Source organism: Cynocephalus volans, chromosome 7 (genome assembly GCF_027409185.1).
Source record: "Cynocephalus volans isolate mCynVol1 chromosome 7, mCynVol1.pri, whole genome shotgun sequence".
Lineage (NCBI taxonomy): Eukaryota > Metazoa > Chordata > Mammalia > Dermoptera > Cynocephalidae > Cynocephalus > Cynocephalus volans.
The window spans coordinates 122641651-122668604 of NC_084466.1; the positions used below are offsets into that span (position 1 = coordinate 122641651).

The window sequence follows — 26954 nt, forward strand, 5'->3', positions numbered from 1 at the left end:
TCACTAAAGTTTCTCTTATTCTCTCTATTTACTTTCTATTCAATATCACAGATGGGAGAAAACAATATCTTTTTCATCTATAAAGTGAAATGAAAAAGTAGAAAGAGATTAAGGTAGTGGATCCATCCCAGGTCATGCTTAATAATAGAGTGCTTTGAAGGTTTTCTTCCCATTCAAAACTCAAGACCTACAGAATGCATTGTTACAATGTTTAATAGAGCTAGACTGTGGCATCATATATCTCTGAGATCCTGTCATCTAATGATTTTTTTTTTTTTTTTTTTTTTTTTTTTTTTTTAAAAGATGACCGGTAAGGGGATCTTAACCCTTGACTTGGTGTTGTCAGCACCACGCTCAGCCAGTGAGCGAACCGGCCATCCGTATATGGGATCCGAACCCGGGGCCTTGGCGCTATCAGCACCGCACTCTACCGAGTGAGCCACGGGCCGGCCCTAATGATTTTTCACAAAAGAAAATTTCTCAAATTTGGAACCTTAGGCTCTAGAAAAATAAACGAGAACTTTAATCCATTTTTGAAAGCATGAAATACCATAAAATTAGCTTATAATGAAAAAGGAGGATATTTTGGGGTTACATTTGCAGTAGAAGATAGTAAGCATTAAATAAAACTATTTCTACCCTAGGAAAAGAATGCAGACGTTTCAACCAGAGAGTTGAAATTCCACTTGGCCAATTTCATCAATTACTTTCCACTCTTCCTCAGACATCATACTCACCCTCGCTTCCAAACCTTTAACTTCACTTTCCTACTACTTAAATATATTAAAAGGGATTATTTAGTTCAAACCCTAATCCCTGACCCCTTTCTGTACTACAACCCTCAATGAATATAATCTCTTCTAAATTTATATAATTGTTACTGTTTACATCATATACAAAGGGGATGTATTCCAAAAAACAATTTAATTTATATTTTTCATTATTTGAAACCTGCAATTCATCCCCCCACATAAAATACAATAAATGGTAGTTTCCTAGCTTGATCCCCAAACAGTTTGCTTCATCCATAATAACATGGATGAACTAATACTAATAGACAACACTTAAAAAGAGATGAAATAAATTTTGACATCCTATCATTTGCCTCTGTCCCTTCCTCTCATCATCAGTGATGTCATGCTGCCTGACACCCTACTGAAAAACCTCTGTTGAAAGGGAAAATAAAACATTCTGTATTTCAAAATTACTCATTTTTCTCCCAAATAATAAATTCCATTTTTTTCATTATATCTGATTTCTGGCCAGATGCTCAATGAAAAAGAATTTGATTGCAATACTAAGGTACAAACGACTCATCAAACCTTAACACCCCTAAAGGATAAATGAGAGTGCTGTTCAACTGCTGAACATTCAGGTAATACAGAACATGAAGTGAATAGATCTACACAGGTATGGGGGTAGGGAGGAGCATCTTGAATCGGGGAAAGGGGAAGAGTTACAAAAAAATCTACTTGGGGTTTTAATCAAAGCTTCTTAAACAGTTCATGATTTTTATAGACTCTTCTCTTTTTCCATTTCTGAACAAAGACTGTAAATTGGTTCATGAAGCCTAAGGATTTTGACATCAGAGAGATAGGCAGCCAATTTAGTGATCTGAGATGCTTAGACTTGTTTTCATCACTCATTGTGAAATTTAATTTTGTGCTGCCTTGGTCCTCATTTCAGTATATTATCTATGATCCCTAGGGTGATGATTATTATAGCAGCTAAAACTTAATAAGTACTTACTACATGCCAGGAACCATTCAAAATGCTTCACATGTATTAATATCATTTAACACACCCTATAACTTTATGACATAAGTATTCTTATTAGCCTCTTTTTTTAAGATGAGGAAAATGGAACACAGAAAGAAGTATCTTGTCCAAAATCACACAACTAGGGAGTGACGGATTTGGAATATGAATCTAAGAACTCTGGCTCCAGAGTGTACACTTAACCACCTCAATGTGCTGTTAAATTCCTAGGGGACAAGGACCATATCTCGCACTCCTTTTAATATCCTCAAATGCACCTGGCAGAATGCTCTCTACCAAGATGGTACTCAAAAAATACAGCTTATTGTCTTAGTGCACAATCAAGGGAGGGAGTAATATATGCCTTGATGGCCTTTAGAATGTTGGCCAATTCTGTTACTGGTTTAAATTTGATCAAGTTGTTCATATGAGGGCTGTTTGCAAATAGTCTAATTAGAGTCAAACTTTTCCCTTAAGAGACAGGTAATTAAATGAGCACCAAGGAGGGAAATGTAGGAGTACAAAAGTAGTGCTTTCCCCTGAGAACAAATATGACTTTTAAATAAAAAAGAATATTGAATACATAAATTTACATAAGCCAGCACAAAATGATCCCACATAGAAAAAAAGGGAGTAATTTGACTAATCCCATCTTTACAATATACTATTTATGCTAGGTTGGATTTATACCAGATATAACAAGATGCAATATTCTTTTAAAGTACTGTCTATTTCCTCCAAGAACTTTAATTCCCAATTCTCAATTATCACCTTCCTTACAGATAAAATTATGTTATTGTTTCATATATATTAAACAATTTAGATCCCGTGAAAATTACATCCAACTTTTAGAAGTCAGCATAATTTTTACCCTTGCCTAGGGATAGTAACTAGAGGGGAGTCTAGAGAAGCTTCTGGGGTACTGAAAATTCTTTTTGGTCTTGATCTGGTTACTGGTTACACGGGTATGCTCAATTTGTGACACTATATCTAGCTATATATTAAGCATATATTTATGATTTGTGCACTGTTTGGAATGTATGTTATACTTGAATAAATAGTTAAAAACAATACACTACAAACATTTTAGATTGATTTACTGGTTATAAAATTAATGCAGTAAATCCAAAGTGCTAACAGTTTTTGTAGCTTTTAAATCATAAACCTGAATAATCCAAAACTGAAAAAAAAAGATATTTTCAATCCATCAGAATAAATATAAAAAGGCATATGTATTTTGCAGTAGGAAATGCAAGAGTTATTACAAAAATAGATTTACACGTTCAAATGTGAATGGCACTCTCATGTTAATGGTCGAGTTTTGATGGGCATATGAGGCAACACTAAAATGGATCATCTGTTAGTCCTTATCACTTGGCCTGCACTAGGTTTTAAATAGCTCACTCTTATAATTCCCCCAGGGAACTGTTGTTTGTTTTTCTAAGACTTTATTTCTTTAGAGTATTTTTAGGATCACAGCAAAATTGAAAGGAAAGTATAGAGATTTCCCATATACTCCCTACCCCAACACATGCATAGCTTCCCCCATTATCAATATCCCCCACCAGAGTGGTACATTTGTTACAAGTGATGAACCTACATTGATACATCATAATCACCCAAAGTCCACAGTTACATTATGGTTCACTCTTGATGGTATACATTCTATGGGTTTTAACAAATATATAATGACATGCATCCACCATTATAATATCACACAGAGTAGTTATACTGCCTTAAAAATCCTCTGTGCCAACATCTATTCATCTTCTCTCCCCATTAGTCCTTGGAAAGCACTGATCTTTTTAATGTCTCCATAGTTTTTCCGTTTCCAAAATGTCATATTGTTGGAATCATACAGTAAGAAGGCTTTTCAGATTGGCTTCTTTCACTTTAATAATATACATTTAAGTTTCCTCCATGTCTTTTCATGGTTTGATAGCTCATTTCCTTTTAATACTGAATAACATCCCATAATCTGGATACACCACAGTTTATCTATTCACCTATCGAATGATATGTTGGTTGCTTCCAAGTTTGGGCAAATATAAATAAAGCTACTATGAACATCCAGATGCAAGTTTTTGTGTCAATATATGTTTTCAGCTTCTTTGGGTAAATACCAAGGAGTGCAATTCTGGATCATATGGTAAGAGCATGTTTAATTTGGAAGAAATTGCCAAACTGCTAATCTGGTTTTTAAATCTACACTAATGCATCTGCTACGTGGATTCATCTGAATTTGAGGAAGTCTCTCTAAGCTAAGTAACATCATATACAGATTCCATCATAGAGGCTCAAAAACTGAGAAAGAGTGGGCTGGTAGTTAACTCACTTGGTTAGAGAGTTGGTGCTGATAACACCAAGGTCAAGGGTTTGGATCCTTTTACTGGCCAGCTGCCAAAAACCAAGAAAAAAAAAAGAGTGGGGTGAGAGAGAGAAATGGAGGAGAGGGGAAAGAAGGAGGGAAGAGGAAGGGAAAGAAGAAGTAGAAGAGAGAGGAGGTGGGCAGTAGGAGGGGAGAGGGAGAGAGGAAGGGAGGAAAAGAGTGAGGAAGGAAGACAGAGGTGTAGGTAGGAAGAGAGAGAGATTCACTCTGTTGTAGATCAAAGGCAGCACAAGCCTTTTTAAAAACCTACAAAGAGCTGCTGGGATGCTGGGCCTGATGAAAAAGGAATAAAGATCAAAAGACATTAGGATAACATCTTACTAACTGGCATGGAAATATTTGACAAGACTATTAAAAGTCACTGTAAGGACAACTTGTTACTTAATTACTTTCCTTTTAATAAAATCAGTTTTTTTAGAACACCTTGCAAACTTATTTTTTGAATCACCATTTCTGTAGGCAACATTAAATTAGATCCAAACATCTAATGTTCCCTTCCAGCTTCCATCTGACTATTAGTCATGCAAAAAATTCCACCTAAGATGGGTTAAAATCTTAAAGTTAGGGCCAAAATGTCCCCTTTCCCTCATTAGATTATAAAGTCCCAAAGAGCAGGACTGGTGGGGTTTGTCCCTAAATGCTCCTCCTATATCTTTTTCTTTATAACAGCAGATAAGATACTTTTAGCCCAATGATTAAGATCAATATCTCCGTAAACATTAACGTAGCAGGTAAAATTGATGCCTGAAGGGACGGGATACATTCTCATATTCTACATTCACATTAAATATTTGGACGTTTTAAACTCCTTCTTCCTTCCCTTCTCTCTTTCACTCTTACCCATTTTTCTCAGGAAAGTCATCTTTTCATTCCATTTGCAAACCTAAAAAGTAACACTAATGACTGACAAGCATAATACTAGCATCACTGAGAGACTTATAAAGAAGGAATACCATAAAGCAAAATAAAATAATAACCTACTGATAATTTATCATGCTCCGGGCACTATATGCTAAATGCTTAACATGTCTCATCTAATTCATAAAGGAACTATCATTATCCATAGTTCCAGATAGGAAAACAAGGTCCAGAAAGGATGACTAGCCCAAGGTTATGCAGCTCCTAAGTGGCAGAACCGGAACTGAATCCAGGTCTAGTCTGGCTCTAAAGCACTTATTCTTTTTTTTTTTAAGTTGAGATATTGTACTGTATTTTCATTCAATAAACTTCATCCACCTTAAGTATATAGTCTTATCAATTTTGATAATTATATATGGGCATATAACCACCATAATAATAAAGATAAAAACAGTTAATCAACTTAAAAATTTCCTTGTGCCCTTTTGCAAATTAACTCCAGCAACCATTAATCTGCCTTCTGTACTACATTTTGTTTGTCTTTTCTACAATTTCATATAAATGAAATCAGTGTTTGACTTCACTTAACATAGTGTTTTTGAGATTCATCCATATTGTTATATGTACTAATATTTTGTTTCTTTTTATTGCTGAGTAGTATGGATATACCACAATTTATTCATTCACCAGTTGGTAGACATTTGAAAAACACTTACTCTTAACCATTAAGATTGAAGAATCAGTACTTCAAATGTATAAAGTCCCTGAAAGTACCCAGAAATGCCCTTCAGAATTTCCACAAATTCCATCATCCTGTTTTTCAGCAGCATAATCCAAGATTTAACAAAAGAACTTCTCCCTCCAATTTTCTTTTTGTTTTCATTATTACTACCACTACACTATCGTTTCCTACTAATCATTACACTTACAACAGTTATTTTATGAATTAAAATAGGTATTTTTGTGGATCAGTCAGAAAATCTATTTGTCACTAATAACATATGAAACTATATCCCACATTCTAAGCAACTAAATGTTTGCAATATTCTGCTTGCTTGTTTACAAAATGTTATAGGGAACCGACAGATATCCTGATCAAAACAGGAATTATTTGTGTAACTAATACAAGGGTGTCTTACTTGGTCCTGCTAGAATATCTTAATAAATGTATTATGAGGTTAAAAAAAAATAATAATAAGGAGGTTCATTCAAGCCTCTCCAGCCTATTCCAGTGTGTTTTATCAAATCTTTTTCTAAGTAGCAGAGCCCGAGCCCTCCCTCCCTCAACAAATACCAGATGTTAGAGCAGGGATATTTAGGCTGAAGTAGGGCAGGGACCCAGAATCCCACCTGTCAGGTATTCTTCCCCTACAGTGGTCATTAAAGTACCTTCTTGGACACTGGGATTCCATAGAACACAACTGGAAAGCTAAAGATCTATACACCATGGTAGGACAACTCTTATTAGTTAGAAAGTTCTTTCTTACACTTGCCTGTCTGTTATCCTTACCCACAGACCCCAACCTAATTCCACTTTTATTTAGGTACCATTACTTTATCTCTGTTTTTCTCTTTTGTGCAATAAATTTATATATTCTTCATAAGAAGTGGTTTTCCATAGCAGCCTGAACATTCGCCTTTGGATAAACCTAATTTCCCACTGAGACACTGGTCTGTCCAAGCTTCTCATGAAACATCCAAGGCCCTTCACCATCTGACCCTAACCATCTTTCAGATCCTCATTCTCATTGTTCCACATATCAGACCCATACATTCCAGTCATCCCAATTTACTCCACTCTTCTAATAGTATCATCATAATATAAGCACCTATCCAGACAGTATAAGAATCTTGATACCTGCACATCCTGACATCTAATCTCCTCTGTTCCCTAGGAAACCCCTTGGCCCCATCATCCATTTTCATCCACTATTATTCTTCCCATCTTGTCTAAAATGTAAGTTCAAGCTATTGATTGTATTGTTGGGATTATATACTTAAATCAAAAGGAAGTGGGGGGTAGAAGAGGGAAGGAGCAGAGACTAACATTTGTTTGGTGTGTGTTTCTTATGAGATATGATGATAGGAGCATTACACACTTAACCTTGCCATTGTAAAGAGGGGTTAATATGCCCATTTAAAATAAAAGAGTCAGATGGAGAGAACAAAGCTATGTTTATGAGATGGGGGAGGGGGAAGGGAAGAGACTGGATAAGGGGCATAAGGAATAAGTATGATTTGTAACAATGAATATGCTAATTAAAAATAAATTTTTAGAAAATAGTAATAATAATAAAAGATTGCAAAACTGCCAGCAAAAACATAAAAAATAAATAAAAGACACAGGTAACTTCTCCCAAGGTCACCTACCAAGTAAATGATGGACTCAGGATTTAAATTCAGATCTGTCTGCCACCCCCACACCCCCAACTGCACTATTTCTACTATATCAGGCTGAAAAAAAACTTTAGTCAGGTAACACAGGTGTATGTGTGTGTAGACGGTAATAAAAGAAAGAAAAGCTTTACCTACTGAAGTTTATCTAGGAACCATCTGCACACCACGTTTTCCTTTGTTCAAGTCTCAGACATCCATTTTGCATGTACTAAAGGCTTGAGTGGAAGTGTGGTTAAAATGCCCGCTACTAACAAAGGGGACTATGTTCTGAAAGTAAAACTGATCACTTTTAGAAGTGTACTAATTCTCCATAATAAATAATTACTTAGTTAATTGTTATAAAAGAGTTAAGCAAAACCTGAGTGACCTTTTTGAGAAAACCCAAAAAGTAAAAATCACACTGGATTAAGGGACTGGTTGGCAGAATAATCTAAGTGTCTAAGCCTTAGATGGCTATTTGCTGGCTGTATGACATCAGCAAGTTGCTTACCTTTTTTAGAAAATGAAGACATTGGCCATGTTTTAACAGGGTTGCAGTAAAGATGAAATAAAGGAACATTATTCTCAAGTTTTCCATCAAAGTGCCACAGTGGCAGAGGAAAACAAACCATGGAGCACTCTTAAAACTTGTAGAAATCTTGAAAACCCTGTGAAGTCTCTAGCTTTATCTTAAAATTTCATTTCAGTTTCAGACACTACTGTATCATATAGCCATGTTTTGTTTGGGATAAGAGAATAACCCTCAGTAAAATTGGTGCTCAAGAAAAGAAGGTTTTGACCATGTCCTGGCAAACCATAGTAAGCATTATAAAAGCACAGAGGTCTGCGAATGCACTTTGTAAAATGTTACTTGCTAGATCCATATATGTTATTCCCATATTTCAAAAGAAGAGTGCAAGCAAATCTTTTAGGAAGGAATTAAGGTGGACTGGATATTCTCTAACACTATAACACTGCGTTTTTCAGTCTCACTGAGATATGTTTCCCTCTCTCCCTGCTTCCCTCTATTTGGTCTCCCATATCGAGCGCCTACTCAATGAGCCAGACATTTTACTTGAAGCCAGACACCAGCTGTGAATAAAAACTAGGCTCTGCCCTCTCACAGCCTACATATTAAAGAGAAACACCAACATTAAATAGCTAACTACAAGTGTGGTAAGTGCTGTAAATGAAATCCAGCTTCTACTGCCTTTATGAGTAGACAAAACAGGTAAGTCAACAAGGAAAAGTAACTTCTGTTTCCTTCATCTTTATTGTTGAGTTGAAACCATTCAACTCCTTTCACTTTAAACATATTCACACACACAGGGAACTTCTTCCAAAATCCAATAAAGACAGTCAAGAATATTTCAGACTTCACTTATTTACAGTGTTCAGTATCAGGCCTTCTGCTGTCCTATTTTTCAGGAAAAGAGAATTTACTAATCAGAGCATAAACGGGGTGACAAGCAGTAACAGAAAAAAATTTTCCCAAAGACACTGAATTTGCATGTTTGTGTTAAAGTAGTAATAAAATAATACAACCACTCTTAACAATTAAGCATTTAAAGCAAAAGTTGCCACCCTCAACCTGGAGGAGGCAGGAACTTCTGCTCCTGGCTCCATCACATCACCCTAGCCAATTCACATAGCCTCTTGAACCTCAGCTTCCCCATCTGAAAATGAGAAGGTCGAAACAAAACAGCAATCTCTTAGGTCCCTTACCATGTTCGTGTACAGCACCCATCCAAAATAGTTTGAAATTTGAGTACTTTAAAGTCACAGAACATTACATATACCTCTAATTACTATTTTTCATTTTTTAATTAGTCATCATTCACAATGTATTCATATCACAACTGTATACTAATTTTGCTTCTAAATCTGTTCAGATAGAAACAATAGCACTGAATCTTGTCTTCAAAAAGTTCAAAATTCTCAAAGAAAATGTCTTTAATCTGAGAATCTCAAAATAGTTCCTTTGCTGACTTATTACACTAAGAAATTATTTACTTATATCTATTCACAGTGAGCAGAAATAACAACGTGCTCTTCAAATTTTGGAAAATTCCATTTTGAATTCTAGCAAAGCTGGCTCTGTTCCCATTCTGGCATAAATGGGTCATGTGCTCAGCTCCCTCTCTGCCACTTCCTCTCAGCTGAGCTTTTCCCCAAGGAGTACACTCCCAGCAGAGCACGAAAGGGAGGGGAAGAGGGAGCTCTGCAGCCACACAGGAGTCTCTGCCCAACACAAATGTTCATACCAATCCCCTTTCACATTTCCTCTTTTGATTCAACAAAGGCACTGGCAGCCCTCAATTCAAACAGAAATATAAGCAGAACCTTCCATATTTTCAAGGCATTACTAAGAAGAAAAATGTGGAATATGGTATAACCTAAAGTTCCAAGTTTCTTGGTATATCAGCTCTGTGTAAGTTGTTTAACAATCAATGACCTCAGAGCTTCTCAAGCAAGTGAATGTCTCTTTGGTTTGTTTAAGGTATAAAAATTTTAAATCTTCATATTATACAGGTTTTATTCTAGGACTCTTCAATGAATCAATGTTTTAGAAACTTTGATAAGGAAGAGTGAGGGTAAACAATCATCTCTCCCTGTCAGAGGGGAAGTGGCACTTCAAATTTCTTAGTCACCTCTTATAACTTAAAATAGACACTAATTACAACCTGAAAGATCTCAGAAAAGGAATAAGGCATGAAAACTTTTGAATTAAATAACACTAAATTTCTGTTACATTGCAAAGCTTTTAAAAAGTCACTCTCTAGTAGCATCTTCCCTAAGATTATGTTCCCCCACCTCCCAAATGTAGCAGTAATAATACCTCATTTATACATGTGTCTTACCTCATCCAAATCTCACAAAAACACTGAAGTAGAGTATCATAATTGCCCACTTGTAGGCCTTTAAACTAAGGCTGAAGGAGATTCAGAAACTTGTTCAACTAAATGCCATCTTTATCACATGACTCGTCCTTCAAGATCTAAGCCCTCACTTTTGTCCTCTGAAAAAAGGGGACAATGTTACTTGGAAAACTCCCTTCTTGAAGCTGTTGCATTTTCTGTCACTATAGATTAGTTTTCATTTTCTAGAACTGTAAGTTAATGTAATCATCTAGTACATATTTTGTCTAGTTTTTTAACTTAGCATAATTGTTTTGAGAATCATTTATGTTGTTGCATGTATTAATAGTTCATTCCTTTTTATTCCCAAATAGTACTCCATTGTATGGATGTACCACAATATGTTTATTCATTATCCAGTTGAGGGATATTTGGATTATTTACAGTTTTTGGCCATTATAAACAATGCTGCTTTGAACATTCATATACATGTCATTGTGTGGAAATATACTTTCATTTTTTCTCTTTGGTAGATTCCTAGGAGAACTCCTGCATCAAGTGGTGAGTGTATGTTTAACTTTTTAAGAAACTGCCAAACTGCTTTCCAAAGTGACTGTACCATTTTACATCCCAAACAGCAATGTATGGCACTTTTTAAAGTGCCAGCATCACAAGAGATGTAACAACTGAGAAGGGGCCATAGGTTCCAAAGAAGGTACTCATTCCAAAGTCAAGTGACAGAAAGTATCTCATCCAGAGAAAAAGATTCACACAAAAACAGATGAAATATATATCTCAATACACTCTAGCCTATGAGATGACTCATAGGTGTGCAGATTTAAATTTCATAAGGAAAACATCTATCTAAATATAACCAATGTAAGATAAACTCATATTTTGGAAATCTAACAAGCAAACAAAGGGAGATCGTAAAAAGGCAGCAAGCTGATGATGCAAGCAATCCCAACAGCAGCTCACATAAGCATTATCTGCAAGTAAGGCACTATGCTAAGCTTTGTAAGACTTATATATGGCCACTTAATATTCATAATGTGCATTTTATACGTGAAGGAACCAGAGGCAAAGATGAGTTAAGAATGTGGCCCCAAGGTCATATAGCTTGTAAGAGGTAGAATCAGATCTGCCCCACTCCAGACACAGCTTTTCATGGCTAATTCACTGCTGCATCTTCAGGTTTCATATGCCTTTCAGTCTGCTTGGAAGATGCCTCTTTGGAGCTGAATGATACTAAGCCACACTACCCCCTCTATTTCTCATTTTGTACTCATCAAACAACTTTCTGATATTTGTCTGTTTTTCCAAGCCCATTTTCTGCTTGGAAAAAGAGGAACTGACCAGTCAAAAGGAATAAATGGATATACTCAGCAGTGGTATCACTTGGAATAAATTGAGACCAGGCATTCTGGTTTTGAACATTAATTTGACCATAACTTTGGTTCACTTGACCAATCATAGAAGCACCAATATTCTTTTCTGAAGATCAACATAATAGGAAAAAAATCACCAGGTCTGGCAACAATGCTATACAAGACCACAAATGTTAAACCAGCACTACACCTGTAGTGAAAAAAACAAAAACGCAAACATGATTAATCTTAGAAAAATATGTCTGATAGAACCACTACAACTACAACATTCATGGCTAGAAGCGCTCTCAGCAGCCTCTTTCTGTCTTCAGCAGAAAAAATAAAATTACATTATGCAAACTTTCAGTGTTTTTGGTGTGAGAGTGAAGAAGATGTTTCATGGGAAGAATTATTAAAAAGTTTAAAAAATATATATTATCTGTTTAAGTGGAAGGGGTAAATTGTTTCAGGCTTAATTTTATTTTGGAAATACTGGACAAGTGGTAGGTCTTACTAATGGATTAGCGTTTCTTTCTACCACCGCCCTTTCTTTATTCTACAGTACTTGAAGACCTAATATTTTTGAGAAAGGCTGAAATTTAAACGTGTCTCTCAGGTTCCTCTCCAAAGGTTGGCTTGCTAATTTTTACTAGATTCATGGTCTTAAAGAAGAAAATCAGTTCTCTTTGGCTTTATACAATGTAAAGTCTTTCCACAACCTAAATGTCTATAGGTTTACTAGTAACTCCAATTTGTTTTCCCATAGTTGGTATCCTATCCTCTTCTCCCAAGCTCCTTTTTCTGTCTTCTAGATGACATTATCAGCAGTGGTGATTCTCAAAGAAAAGTATAACTGGAAGGCATGCACTAGGAACACCAAAAAATGGTAAACTGGCTCATTCAAAGATGAGAAATAGTACTGAGAAGTAAGAAAGCTCATCATGCCATTTCTGTCTTTCCCATCAAGTCAGAAGAGCTGAGAACATGGAATCTTCAGGAGAGATTCAGGTTTTAGTGAGGTCAAAGAGTTAAAAGAAAGATGGAAGATTTTTTTGAAGATTTTTCATGTAGAGAGTAAGCATGGATTTTGTATAGCAAAAAGGATTTTAAAAAAGGATAAGAAAAAAGGAACTACAACTCACTCACATTTCCTTTTGAAAAAGATTTAAGCATTGCCTCAGTTCTCTTTAATTTTCTTAGCCAGTCCCTTCTTTTCTGAAAATACAGTTCAACCTTAACCTAATCCCTACCAATAATCACAAATTCTGAATCAATAAATTTTCAGCAATTTGTGACTTCATCTCAATTATTCCTATATGAAAGTGGAGAGAAAAGGAGGACAGACCAGTCACAGGACAATAACTGTTGGGCCAACAAGTGGTAGGCATAAAAAGGAAGACAAAAAATACACAAGTGTGTTTGTACATCCAGATCGTTTGGGTTATACTATACAAAAGGGTGGGGAAAAAAGCTGTATCATAGCAAACTTGTCAAAGCCTGCAGGTCCCACAAGTATCTACCAAGGAGGATATTTTTATTCTGATCATCTCAAGTTGGAGTCAACTTTGAAAGAAAACCAATGGTAAGTAATGCAAATATCAAACTGGTCATTTTTATGGTTTATTCTTAGGAGCCAACAGGGTTCTTTGACCCTGGACAGCGCCCACAGAGCCATTTGAAGACTGACACACTCTGATGTCTGCCCATCATGTTGCAACTATGTGTAACTCATCAACGTCTGACATAGATATCAGCAAAATGACCTTTTTGGTACTTTAAAAAATATTACAGGGGCCAGCCTGTGGCTCACTCGCGAGAGTGTGGTGCTGACAACACCAAGGCCAAGGGTTCAGATCCCATATAGGGATGGCCGGTTCGCTCACTTCGGAGCGTGTGGTGCTGACAACACCAAGTCAAGGGTTAAGATCCCCTTACTGGTGTCTTTAAAAAAAAAAAAATAATTACAGAATCACAGAATCTTCATGTGGAAAGCAATCATTAAGATTACCTAATCAGTCCCCTTCTGTCACAGATGAGAAAATTGAGGCCAAAAAAGGAATTTATGGAATACGCACTAAATAGAAAGAGCATAAATAAAATTTCTTATTGAAAAGCAGAGAATTAAAGAAAATCAAATCAAAGAGAATCAAAAACTTTTAAAAAGAAAAATGTCTTTTAGCTTCATTTTTTACACAGAGAAATCACAAATTAAATCCTCTTCCTCTTGCAGAAGAGGACTGTCATATCATGTCAAATTAGGTCTTTTCTCAGATAACACACTCATTCCTTCAGGCAGACACACTACCATACTGTTCTTTTCTTTTACATTCAATTCTAAATCCCATCATCTAACTGAAGTCTTTGCACAATTAATTATTGCCGAAGCTTAGCAAGTAAGGCATGTTTATTTATTCCCATCCCACTAGAAAAAAATTAGAGGTAGCATAATGTAAATTTAAAGTGACTTTTCTTTTAGACATTAGAAAATTAGAGGTGGAAATTTTGAATTTTTATTGTCTCCAAGACCCTCCAAAGGAGGGGATACTAGCTATCTAGAAAAAAATATGCATGGAGTGGCTTAGGAGCTGCATCATCAAGCACTGCCAGTGGTTCTCAGCTGTGCTCACTGGTAGGTAAGCTACATGTCAGCACCAAGGAAATGTGAAAAATATATTTTAGAGATAACCTAAAGTCTGTCCTAAGGAAATCTGTCCAATGGCACTTTAATTGGACCATCTGTCCAATGGTATCCTTGCTCAAGCAAGAGGGAAAGGAATAATATCGTACACAATCCTAGATTTACCCAGTATGTCTCCCATGTGTATCAAGAGTCAGCTCGTAAGAGTGTACTTCAGAAAGTTCTTGGAAAAATAGAATTAAAAGATAATATGAATCTTTCCATGAACTTTTTGAAGTACCCTTATATACCTGGGAGGATGAGAGGGGTAAATCTGATTATCACTCATTTGCTAGAGGAGAAAAAAAATCCCAAGAGATTCAATGGTTGTATACATCCTCCTGACAATGGACAATTTCCATTTAGACTGTTTTTCTACAAGGCTATTTGATCATAGACACTACAAAAAAGAGTTGATGCCAACCAGACATTTCTTCCAGTGTTAGTTAATACAATGACTTCCTGGTTTGTAAATTTTTGATGCTCCAGAGCTTGATCCAACAATTACACTGACAAAACCATTTCTAACCTGCAAAGTTGGTGACATCTATACCACACAAATTCCACTAATGGAAGACCCCTGGATGTTCATACCTTGAAACATCTGTCAGCTATTTACCACAATGAGAAAATTCTTAGTTATGTATAAATAAGTTGATTTATTCATTCACATTCTCTACTCCACTCCCTCTCTCCCTTCACCTCCCTCCTTTGTTCCCCCAACCCAGTGGTATAGAGCAGGGCTCACAGCAAACATTTTCTGTAAAGGGCCAGACAGTTAATAAGCTTAGGCTTTCTGGGCTCTGCCTTGGGAGCACAAAAGCAGCCATAGATAATCCATACATAAATGAATGAATGTAGCTATGTCCTAATAAAACTTTACTTACAAAAACAGGTAGTGGGCCAGATTTAGCTCATGGGGCTGAAGTTTGCCAATCTTGGTATAGAGCAGCAATTTTCAAACTTTAGCCTGCATCTATTACCTATATCAGTCACCTATAGGACTTGTCAATTCAAAGATTTCTGGGACCCATCCGTAAAGTTTTTGAGTCAGTAGGTCTGTAGTGGGGCCTGAGATTTTGCATTTTTAGTTAAGTGTCCAAGCAATGCTGATGCTGCTGGTCCTGGAACCACACTTGGAGAACCACTAATATAGAATAATGAAGGCTGACATGTAATGAACAATTAAGAAAGAAGAAACCACATGCTACAAACTTGACTGCTAATTTTATAGAATATTTTATATGAAGACTTACTGTTAAGTGCCATAATATTATCTGTTCCTGGATGATGGAAATTTATTCCCATGCGCCCTAAAAAATAAAATGATTTTATTTTAAGCACAAAGAAAATAATGCTTAATGTAATCATTTGAAATATATTGTAAAATATGAACATTACAAAAAGCTAAAACAGATTAATCTCTAACAGTACTATCAAAGGCCAAAGCAATTACAACACTTTTTAAATCAAGTCATAAAACATACACGTGAAGTCTTAAAAAAAAAGCCAAAGTCTCAACAATAAATAAATAAAACAAAACGTAAAAGAAGCTTCTGTTATAACAGCCTGAAATTTAACACATCTCCCACATTCCAATTTAAACATGCCAATTCCTTGGATTAAGCAGTTTATTTAATAATCATTCATATTGCCCTTCAAATTCAAGCAGCAAAAAAATAAATTCAAAGTAGTATATAAACTTGAAGCTCAAAAATGCAACATAATTATCAGATGGCAAACAGAAGAAAGATGGTAAAACTTATATAACAGGTACAGTGGGGGGAAATGACTGACCTAAAAATGTAGGGTTCTGCTGCTGCCCCTAACACTAACTAGTTACGTGACCTTGGGCATAATGCTGATTGCCAGACCTTCATCCTTATTTCTACTACAGGAGTTGTAAACACTGGCTGGCTACCTGTTTTTGAATGCCTCTGAGCTAAGAGTTACTTTTACATTTTCAAAAGGTTGTAAATAAACAAACAAACAAAAAAAGTAATAATATGCGACAGAGACCATGTGGTCTGAAAGCCTAAAATATTTACTCATCAGCCCTTCACAAAGTTTGCCAACCCTTGGTCTGTAAGAAGACAAGTAGGAATCAGGTGATTCAACTAATGGCCACAGGGGTAAGAGTGGAAGATGCAGACATTAGGTATGTTTTTTCATTAATTATTTGGGACAAGGAGGTGGACGTATCGAAAGAAAAATTAAATCAAGTTTTATATGGAAAAAATGCACATAGTAAGCTTTCTTGACCAATTCCTTTAATAGTTATTGAAACAATGCTTTGTGTGAAGCTAGTATCTATGAACTTGGCTCTGCAAGGTTTTCATGTTCCACTACCTCAAGGATTATGAAATTCTCAGAAAAATGTTAATTTTATTTCACTACCATTGTTTGAATAAATAAATCTCAACAGTATTTTGGGGGAGGGTGGTATAGAGAAAACTGGAGACAAAGAAAACTGGAGATAAAGAAAAAGTGACTGACTTTTACTACAAACACAATTTTATATATAATTGCAAAAGTGTCAGTCATCACTTGGTACTAAATTCTGTTATGCGAGACTGGAGGCAAACATCATCATCAAGCTCTTCTGACCCAGAAAAAAAGCATCATAGTGGACAAAACAGAGCATTTGCCTCAAATACAAAGGGGGAATCATGAATTCCAAGACAAATCAAGTTTTTGCCTACATAAGAACATCCTAATTTCTTCCAAATTCTCAGGTCACAGTAATTTATGAAAGGTTATTTCATATTAAAAGGTAGGAAAAAACAAAACCCTCAAAATGTAATGTCACTTGTATTGATGTGTGTGTGTTCGTGTGTGTTTTAAGAATAGGAAAATAATCAAAAATTGATGGATTCTGATAAAACTGTTCCAATTTACCATAAAGCATTACAAGGGTTTCAGTAAAAATTATTTTTAGTTTTTATTATTTTAAACTTCCTTATTAGGAGAAAGATATGGCATCCCTCTCTTGTTTTGTGGAGACTATTTGCTAACATTTATAATATAGTAAAAATTTTTTAGATTAGAATGTTTTCTGTAGAAAAATCATATTAGTAAGAATCATCTAAAAAATAAAATTGCCTATTTTTTTTTAATAGATTTCAAAGGCCTTTTCGTATTTACTAGAAGCTAATTATTTGGAGTTTCAAAAACTACCCATTGTTAAAAGACACATTTAACATACCTATATGTAATTGCTCTAGATGCCTTATGTTTTTCTAGTTCCTAAGTCATTTTAGAGTCCCTGAAAATTATACTCTACACCATATGCAATGAGTGATATCTCCCACCACTACCTTGATCGGAACTTATTATGGGAAAATTTGTCACCAGAACAAGGCTTTGACTCAGTAGGGAGAATTTGTATTCTGATTTCACTTAGCTAGCTGTATCAATGTCTTCTCCATTATTTTCAGATAATCAAGACTTTATCTGGATTAATTACCACCAAATACTAACATCCATGAAAACTAGATGTGATTTACTCTAAACCAGTTTTCATATTTTGGGGTACTCAAATTTAACAGTAAATAGCCAATCACTGGGAAGTCTACCTAAAAACCCATCAAGACTTCAAAATCAGTGCTTAAGAAAATGGCACATACACAGGGTCTCTTCAATCTTTGGCCAAGGAATAGAGGAGAGTGTGGTACCCAAAAAGCTACCTATTTTCCCTAAACATTCCTAGAATATTGAAGGGTCATCAAGGAAATCAAGCAAGCCCACATTTAGTTGATCCTCATTTGACTTCTTTGATTTCCTACATCTACAATACTTCATGGTAAAGAATTATGTAGTTTACAACCACTACATCAAATAATAGTTTTTATTTGGTTCTGGAAATACTTATCTTCCCAAACTTAAAGTGGTGCCCCTTTCATCCTCCAGAAGTTGAACATACCTACATGGATCCTTTTCAACATTTTCCATGAGGTCTTAGAACTTTTCAGCTTGGAAAGATAAAACTGAAAGGAAGCTTGATCATTTTCTAATTATCATTCTCTATGGTACAATGATTATTTCCAACCCCTCTTTCTTAAGATGCTGCAGAAGAAGAGCCTTAGGCAGTGTTTTGCAGGTTGAAGGCATCACTAATTGCTGAAAAGCAGAAAATTTTTTACCTTTCCTGGTATTCTCCCTATCTGTTGGCCTCTTTGACGTCAACTAATCTCTGGGTTAAAGTCAGCAACAAAAGATTTTATAAGAAACTGGGTTAATGCCAGACCCAGCAGAACATATTATCTAAATATAATCTAATTTTTCCCTAACTAAATGCAATTTTTTTTTTTTTTTTTTTTTAGTAAAATCACTTATGGCTTATTTAAGCTAGTTTCTTTACCTCTTCAAAAATTAATGTTTAGATTATAATGCAATATATTTTAATTTGACAAAAATTAGACAATGCAGAAAAATGAAAACAAGATCACCAAAGATAAGCACTGTTAACATTTTGATTTATAGTTTTCCAGTTTAGGGAGTATGTATGTGTGAAGGTTTCTCTTCTAAAACCAGATTTGATTTTTTTTTTCTTAATATAGTGTATGTCTTACGTTTTACAGTTATTAAGGAATTTTGGAGGAGAGTGAAAGTATATAACAGTAAAAGAAACTGATTCCAAATTCAGATGAGGCCATTTCTTTTTTCTTCCTTTTGTCCAATAAATACTGCTGTTTAATCAGCTGTGAAAACAGAATCAAGTGTGTGACATCTGGTGATTTTTGTTAATGCAGTCTGGTGCTGCCAGCATGACGTTTTGTCACCTGTCCATGGTCTGCTATTTTTAAATTGTTTTGTCAGCTAGCTATCTTGTAAGTATAATGTAAAATATAAGGTTTCGAATACTGGAAGGTATACTTGATTTTACTGAGTTAAATGATGCTGTGGAAATCTGAGACGGTGTCCCATTTTCCCCACTGCACAGAGCCTGATAAATAGGAGTGAGAGGAGATAAATGGAGAGGTCAGAGAACAGGGTTACATATGGTTACAGACTGTAAGAACCATTCTCATAAGCTCAATTCGCATTCATATTTAAAAGGCTAGTTATAAAAAACTACCTCTATTGTTATTCAAATGTTCAGAGTCCACTGAAACCCATACTTTTATGTGTCAAAAATAAAAACTGGAATTTTTAATTCCTAATTATGAAAGTCATCTCTTCACTTCTACCATATGTTATGAGATAGGAAACACTGTTTTATCTTCCACTAATCACCCCTTTGCTCTAAAAAGTTAAGCATTTCAGAGAGCTTCATATAATGGAATGTTAGTATTGTGTTTAGAAAGGGTTATAAGGTAAAATAAATGCAGATTCTAAGGGATTTTATTTCCTACCAACCTCCTCTATAAAGTTTGATATAAATTCCTTCAGAAAAAGTATGTGTAAGATGTAATAATATGATATGTAAAAATATAGTAAAATGTGTTTTTTTAAATCCTTTTTAAGGAACTGACAAAATGGTGGTACTATAATATTCTAAATATGTTCTAAATAACCAATGAACAAAAGCTGTGAGCTTGGACCTGAGGTCAAATACTAGTTTCTTTACATACCAGTAGTGAATGATTTTCAGCATGTTATTAAATACTCTGTGCTTCTGTTTCCTTATTTAAGACTGTACTTTGGAATGATTAAATAGGAATTTCTGAAGGTAGTATCGAGGCATAATATTTTTCTTTTAAAACTCTCAGGTGATTACAATGCTGTATTTAAAGGATTACTGGGCAAATTAATGGGAGGCACCTATAAAAGTTACTCAGTTTCTACTTACTATATGCATCTGCCAAGAATGTATAGAACAAGAACAATCACTTCTTACTCAGAACCAGTCCCCTAGCAGTTTGTGGAAGCTGCTAACTTTTAGACGAGACAAACTAATATGGGCTGAAGGAAGGTAACAAAAAAATAGAACTGAGCAATGACTCAAGCTACAGGAATAAGGAAAGACACAGTATTTTTCTGGAACAAACAAGTAAACAAAATGTAATGAGGTGCTTTTTCTAAAACAAGGGGACCTCAAAATTCCATAAAAGGGGGCCAATTTTGTGAAAGGCTCTATAATACTAAATTTTAATTATGATGAATAAAGAAAAATGCTTCTATAACACCAAAGGAGTGGCATTTATCCCTTCCAAGTTTCTGTGAACTTAAATGTTTTAAAGCACTATTACTGGAAATAAGCTATTTTTTCCCAACTCTTTCAGTATACCTTTGAAAAGCAAACCCTTTAGTATCAGTTCTCAACTGACACATGCTCTTTTCATTTTTCAAATCTCAGTTCCATGAATGGTGAAAATTCAAATACATAAAAATGTTTCATCAGGCACTACTCCCAAAGAGTCAGCCAAGCCTACTTTTCTGTTGTAAGAAAGAGACTGCATGGGATAAAGGAAAAGTGACTCCTCCCTGTTTTTAGCCAAGATACCTGCTATATTGTGCTTTCTCTGCCAGGGGATGAGATCTTGCTTCCCAAAATCACCTATTCTGTCCAATGCACTATAGTTGGTATTTCCTTATTACTCTTCCAGAGTAGAAAGAATATGATTAATCAAACCTAACAACCATGGGTTTTCACAGGGGTTCCCTAGTAGCTAAGTGAACCTTCATCATTAGTAGAAAGTCAGAGGACAGCTGTAAGGAAGGTATAGGGATGAATCTTTTTCCCTATCTCTTATTCTACCTCTCCCAACACCAGAAATCCCCTTAATCCTCATAGTTATGAGAAGAGTTGAATTTCCTTTCAAACCACTAGAAATGAAAGCAGAGAACAATTCCTCCCATCCAGGCCTCACTGTTACCTCTGCCAACCCAAGGGTATCTGTACTTAGAAAAGAAATAAACAGTTTTCATTATTTCATCACCCTCCTCAAAACCCTTCTCTCTCATCTCTTTGAGACGTTCTCTCAAACAAACAAAAGGAAAATTACACATAAAGTATGGTAAGAGACAATAGGAAATTATTAGAATGTTATTCTGTTACAGCCAAGAACTGTAGTTTGAAACCTTTAAAGGGCAAAAAAATTAGCTTAATTTTTATTTAAATAAGGGTTCTGTGATCTGATCAATGTTGCAGAAGACATTCTTCAGCATGCTGTGAAGAAAGTTCAATTCAACTCTTCCTCTATATTATTTTTATCATGGGAAAAGAGTTAGGGAAACTTTCAAAATTTCCTACAAATATTTTCAAGGCTGACCCAGCATAAGTATAAACATAATTGAAAAACTGTTAAAGCTTATTTACTTCACTAAAACAGAAGTCTCCATATTTCCAGAACTCCCTATTCTGTCATCTCTCCCACTAACCCTTTTTTTCCCCTGAATCAAGAGAAGAGTTGATTAAAGGGATATCTTGCTGAGTATATTTCGAAGATGAAATATTACTATCTATGAACATATTTTCTACCATGTTCATTTAAGTACATTTTGAAGCACTTTATTCTTCACCGATTTGATATCCTATTTTATTTTCTTTACATTATTCAGATATACAATTTTGAAAAGCCAACATAGGAGTATTATTTTCCTTTCTCCTTTAGGTGGTTTTTGAAAATGATAGGATGTTTATTTTTCAATAATCACTACTTATCTATGGAAAATATAAAATTTTGACAACTTGCATCTGGAAGTTTTCAACATTTAGCTGCAGTCTAGTTGGAAGTAAATATTGCGTGAATATAAAAGTTTAATTTATTTTAATTAATTAATTAATTTATTTATTTATTGTCGTTTTTTCGTGACCGGCACTCAGCCAGTGAGTACACCGGTCAGTCCTATATAGGATCCGAACCCGCGGCGGGAGCGTCGCTGCGCTGCCAGCGCAGCACTCTACCAAGTGCACCACGGGCTAGGCCCTAAAAGTTTAATTTATTACCGAAGCCAGCCAATAGGCACACCATGACCATCTCCAGCAAAAAAAAAAAAAATCTATAGATAACATTTGAACAGGCTCTGGTGCCAGGGACTTTGTTTGACCTTCACACCCATTCTATGTAGTAGTTGCCTTATTTTAATGCTGAGAACACTAAGGCTTTAAAGAGGCTAACTAATTTATCCATATCAATAGCCAACCAGAGGCAGAGCCAGAATTCAAACCCAGGTTTGACTACAAAGTCAGAAAGGGTGAGTTGAAATTTCATCTCCTGTACAGAGAATATAAAATATCTGGAAGGATGTTAATAAAAATAATAACTTTTGTTAAAAAATAAATAAATAAAAATAAATTTAAAAAATAACTTCTGTTATCTCTAGGTAGTGAGTATCAGGTGATTTTTTTTTAGTATCCTTTTAGTCCTTTTGTGTACTACTTGAGTTTCTTACAATGAATAAGAATGTCTTTTTTCTGAAGAAAAAAAAATTGAGCTCTAGGAAAAAACCACTGAAACAAACAAACATACCAAAAAAAACTTTGTACTTGAGTTTTGAGGCCCTCAAAATAGTGTTCCCATGTTCAAGTGAGAGAAGAAGATACTGAAAGTAGGAGGAAAAACAGGATGGAATAGAGAGAACTGTTTCTGAACAGACTCATACAAAAGCTACATGGTAGGTCCCCTAACCTACCATCTTTCTCTTTAAAGACCAATCCACCTAAATGTTTACATCTTTTGATGAAGAGACCCTCACTATGAATCTGCCTTAAGGAAAAGCTATGTGCAAGAACCTGTCCATGGCAGCACTACGTATAATGGAGGAAAAACCAGAAAAAACCTAAGAGTCCAAAGTTAAAGCCTACCAATAAAATATACAGATAGAAATATGGATAACGTGTATTATATGTGAAATAGAAAAATAAAGTACACACTATTACAATGTTTCTTTTATTTTTTAGTTACCTTTTGGTTCTTATAATTTTCTCCACTTTTTTTTTCTTTTGGTGGTTGTCTGGTACAGGGATCTGAACCCTTAACCTTGGTGTTATCAACACCCTTACCAACTGAGATAACTGGCCAGCTTTCTCCACTTTATAAAGTCAAAAATTTCTTAAAATCTTTTCCTTAAAATTCAAATATCATAATTATTTTAGTAGAAGTAATAAGGATCAAACACATGATGCCATAAACCAGACCTAAAAGTTTCCCAGCTGGAAAAAGGAAGCAGGAAGCTCGGACACCCTAACCAGAGGACCACGATGTCATTGATCCCAGGGAAGCAGTCCATTCATAGGAAGTCACTATGGGCAGTATGATGAACCGGGAAGTTACAGACATGTTGAAGCTGTGAAAAAGTACATACTAAGTGTCTTCCAACTCATTAGAATATACTATCAGTACAGCACAGTGGGCTTTTAAGGATGAAATCTAATACTTGCAAGAACAAAGGAGAAATCCATGCAGAGGTGGTTGGCTATGCAATAAAAAAGGCCACCACAAATGGAATAAGATATTTACATTACTCCATAGTAAGGTACCTTCCTTATACTTTGCCCGTGCTACTCTCACAATATCTCCTGCTTAACCAATATTCACAAAATCCTGGAAAACTGCTTTATACGCTATAATCTAAGATCCTTTTATGATCTTTTATTGCAAGAAGAAAAGAATACAGACCAATATAAAACAGGTACGCATAAAGAAGAGCTGAATATTTTAGAATAATTAGGAGAGCCCTATAGTTATTCCAGGTAGGAAGGAAGACAAATGAAGCCTTAGGAGATAATTAAAAACACAAAAACAGTCTGTGAATATTGCTGGTGTATTTTTAAACACCATTCTCACTTCTAAGTGAAGTATGCTTTAAATTACCATGTACCAAATCTTTTAACTGAAGAAAAATGTGGTAACAGTGACTAAATACAACAATGAATAAATAAGAGATTTTTTCTTCTACTTCTGAAGGCCCTAAAATCTAGCTTTTCTCAAAATCCTTTATTTTCCTCATAGCCCATTAACTCCTTTTTTTCACTGGAAAATGAAGAAAGCAGCAGAAAATCACAAGTGTGACAAGAAAATGAAGAAAGGGATTTCTGGTAAGGCTGGAGGAAATGAGTATCAGTGTTCATAGTCTGACGCACCCTATATAAGAGCCTAGAGAGACCAAACCACTGGGGATAGAATTCCTCACAATTCTGAAAGACATAAAAGTCCATATCAGATGAGCATCCCTGTGGCTAATTCTTCACACTTTTCAGGTATTTCAGTACTAATCAAAATGTGATGGATATTTGCACAGATAATTTGTATTACAGTATTTTAAAATAGCATAGGGTTCCTAAAAGTCCTACAACCTTTAAAAGAACTATCTGTAATTAAGAATGTAACATCAATGTCTATCTTGAATTTACGTGGGCTCTAAAAATAGGAAGTAAATAGACATTTTTCAGTGCAAAGGGTCACTGGCTACTCTTAAGTCTGTGTAGTAATACTTCCTATACTAGGAAAGTGATTATACTTTAATAAAATGGAATCCTTTCATATTTAATTTTCTGAAGTAATATTTGGAAATTGGTTTACTAAATCTCATGCTTCCTTACAGTATACTTGGACTTAAATGAATTATCCAGGTTCAGCTGAGGATTCCAAATGCACAAAGCCCAGAAAACTTGGCTTCTGGTCTCATATCTGAACCTAAATGAATTATTCAGGTTCAGCTGAGTATTCCAAATGCATAAAGCCTAGAAAACTTGGCTTCTGGTTTGATGCTATAACCATGACCTCAGCTACCCAACACATGCTTCTGTCAGACATTACTGATTAAAGCAATCAACCTTGATTATCGTAGGTAGCTGAACCCAGGTTAAAAAAAAAAAAAAAATCAACTTTAAATACATTCCACAATGCTTTACAGAAGCAAAACAAAAATAAATTTAAAAAATCACAATAATTAAAAAGCTGATTTTTGCTTAAAACAGCAAGCAAGGAATGGACACATGAATATTCCTAACCTGCAAAATGATTCCTCCACATTATATCAGCGAAACTCATTGGTGGGCCACTGGGAGGGTAGTGTTTACCTTTCAGAGGCTCATGATCAGTCCTTATCATATCCATTAAGGAGTTCTCCAAGGAGTGCAAGTTAAAAGTGTCATAGGGCCTACTCCGGTCCTAAAAATAAAAACACAGAACAAGACGATATATAAAATTACTTCATAAAATTAACACCATATCATTTGCTTCCTGCTGTGGATTGACGACATGAATGCAAGTTATAGATTGTTCTAATAACACAGTCATTCTTTTTGTTAAGAATAATGACTTGGCAACATTAAGTTTAATATATTTCCATAATTCATTAAATTGCATCCTTTTCCTTAATATTCTATAATATACATGCCCCACTGCTTCAAACTGACTTTCTCTCAAATGAGCTAAAAAGTCAATTCAAAAGGAAGAGTCAAGTAAACTGGCTTTGGCTTCTGACCTCCACCATCAAATGAAAAGAGATTCTCCCCCCAGAGAAAGGCAACAATTAAGAACTCAGTCTACAAACAGAATCACTTTCCCAAAAAATCAAAAGGGGATTGTAATTTCAATGTAATTTTATTAGATATCTTTAATACTTATGACTAATAAGTTCCATATATTTGATATACTTTTTAGGTGTCCAAAGTACTAAAATTACCTATTGGAAAGCACTCACATGAAAAACTTTAACCCAAAGTAGTGTTTTCATGACATTGGATTCAAAAAAATTTAGAATATAGAGAGCAAATGCAAACTAAGTAAAGAAAAAAATAATTGTTCCACCATATTTCACCCAAGCCTGTAGCAGACTATCACCTACAAACTCTTCTTAGTAGTCTGAGGCTAAAGGGAAGTGCAGCTCATGGCCTAAATTAATAATATAGAATAGATCTAGTTTGCTTTGTTTAATCAAAGCAAGACAAACATACTTGTATATCCCAACAGCCAAACCAAATTAAATACAGCGATGAGAGATTATTTTCAGGGTCTTGAATATATCTATCCAGCTTTGCACTTGATCACCTACCATCTCCTATGAATCAGTTGCCTGTCTCTACCCTTGGCTAGGAAAGAGACATGGAATATTTTCTCTGGATCTCCATTTTCATCTCTATATAATCCAAGAAGGTCTCTTCTTTTATCTTTAAGGTCCTCCTGCAGATCACTGTTTTGCTTTGGGCTCAAATTATCAGTGGAAACTCTAATTACTTACGGAGTAAACCTGAATTTCCAGAAATGCAGGCTTATCTGTCCCCATAAGAGGTATCATATTCTTTGTCCAAAGAAAAAGCCAGAGGTAAAGAAGTTTGCTGATAAAAAGGCAAAATGACAACCTTTTTCTTGCACTGACAACCCCAGACTGAGTATGTAGGAGCCTTGTATCATATCTACATTTCTAATTAGAGCTCTGTAGATGTGTGACTGTTTGAGAACAGGCTGACAAGGTTAAGGGAACTTATAAGAAAAGGCTGTTTGAAGGCATTCAAGAATCTTTCCAGGGACTGGCCAGTTAGCTCACTTGGGAGAATGTGGTGCTGGTAGGACCAAGGTCATGGGTTCAGATCCCCAAACTAGCCAGCCACCAAAAAAACATAACAAACAAACAAACAAAAAAAGAATCTTTCCAGCCAGTACAGTTTATTTTTTCATTGAATTCTTGAAATAATCCTTCAAGGTATGTAACAACATACCTGTTTTACACATGAGGAAGGTGAGTTTCAAACAAGATTCAAACCCAAATCTGACATCAAAGCC

The 26954-nt window shown here is 35.2% G+C and overlaps 1 protein-coding gene across 6 annotated transcripts in view; it reads right to left on the reverse strand.

The window, feature by feature from the left end:
* The window catches only part of CPEB3 (cytoplasmic polyadenylation element binding protein 3), a 184833-nt gene that overhangs the window by 91709 nt on the left and 66170 nt on the right, over positions 1-26954 (reverse strand). For 4 of the 6 annotated variants that reach the window (XM_063102419.1, XM_063102421.1, XM_063102418.1 and 1 more), the window contains exons 3-4: positions 25181-25340; positions 15540-15596 (exon numbers count right to left, since the gene is read on the reverse strand). In XM_063102419.1, the coding sequence (XP_062958489.1) occupies positions 15540-15596; positions 25181-25340 (217 nt within the window). The remainder of the gene's footprint in view (positions 1-15539; positions 15597-25180; positions 25341-26954) is intronic. The other 2 variants (XM_063102424.1, XM_063102422.1) reach the window with 1 other exon arrangement.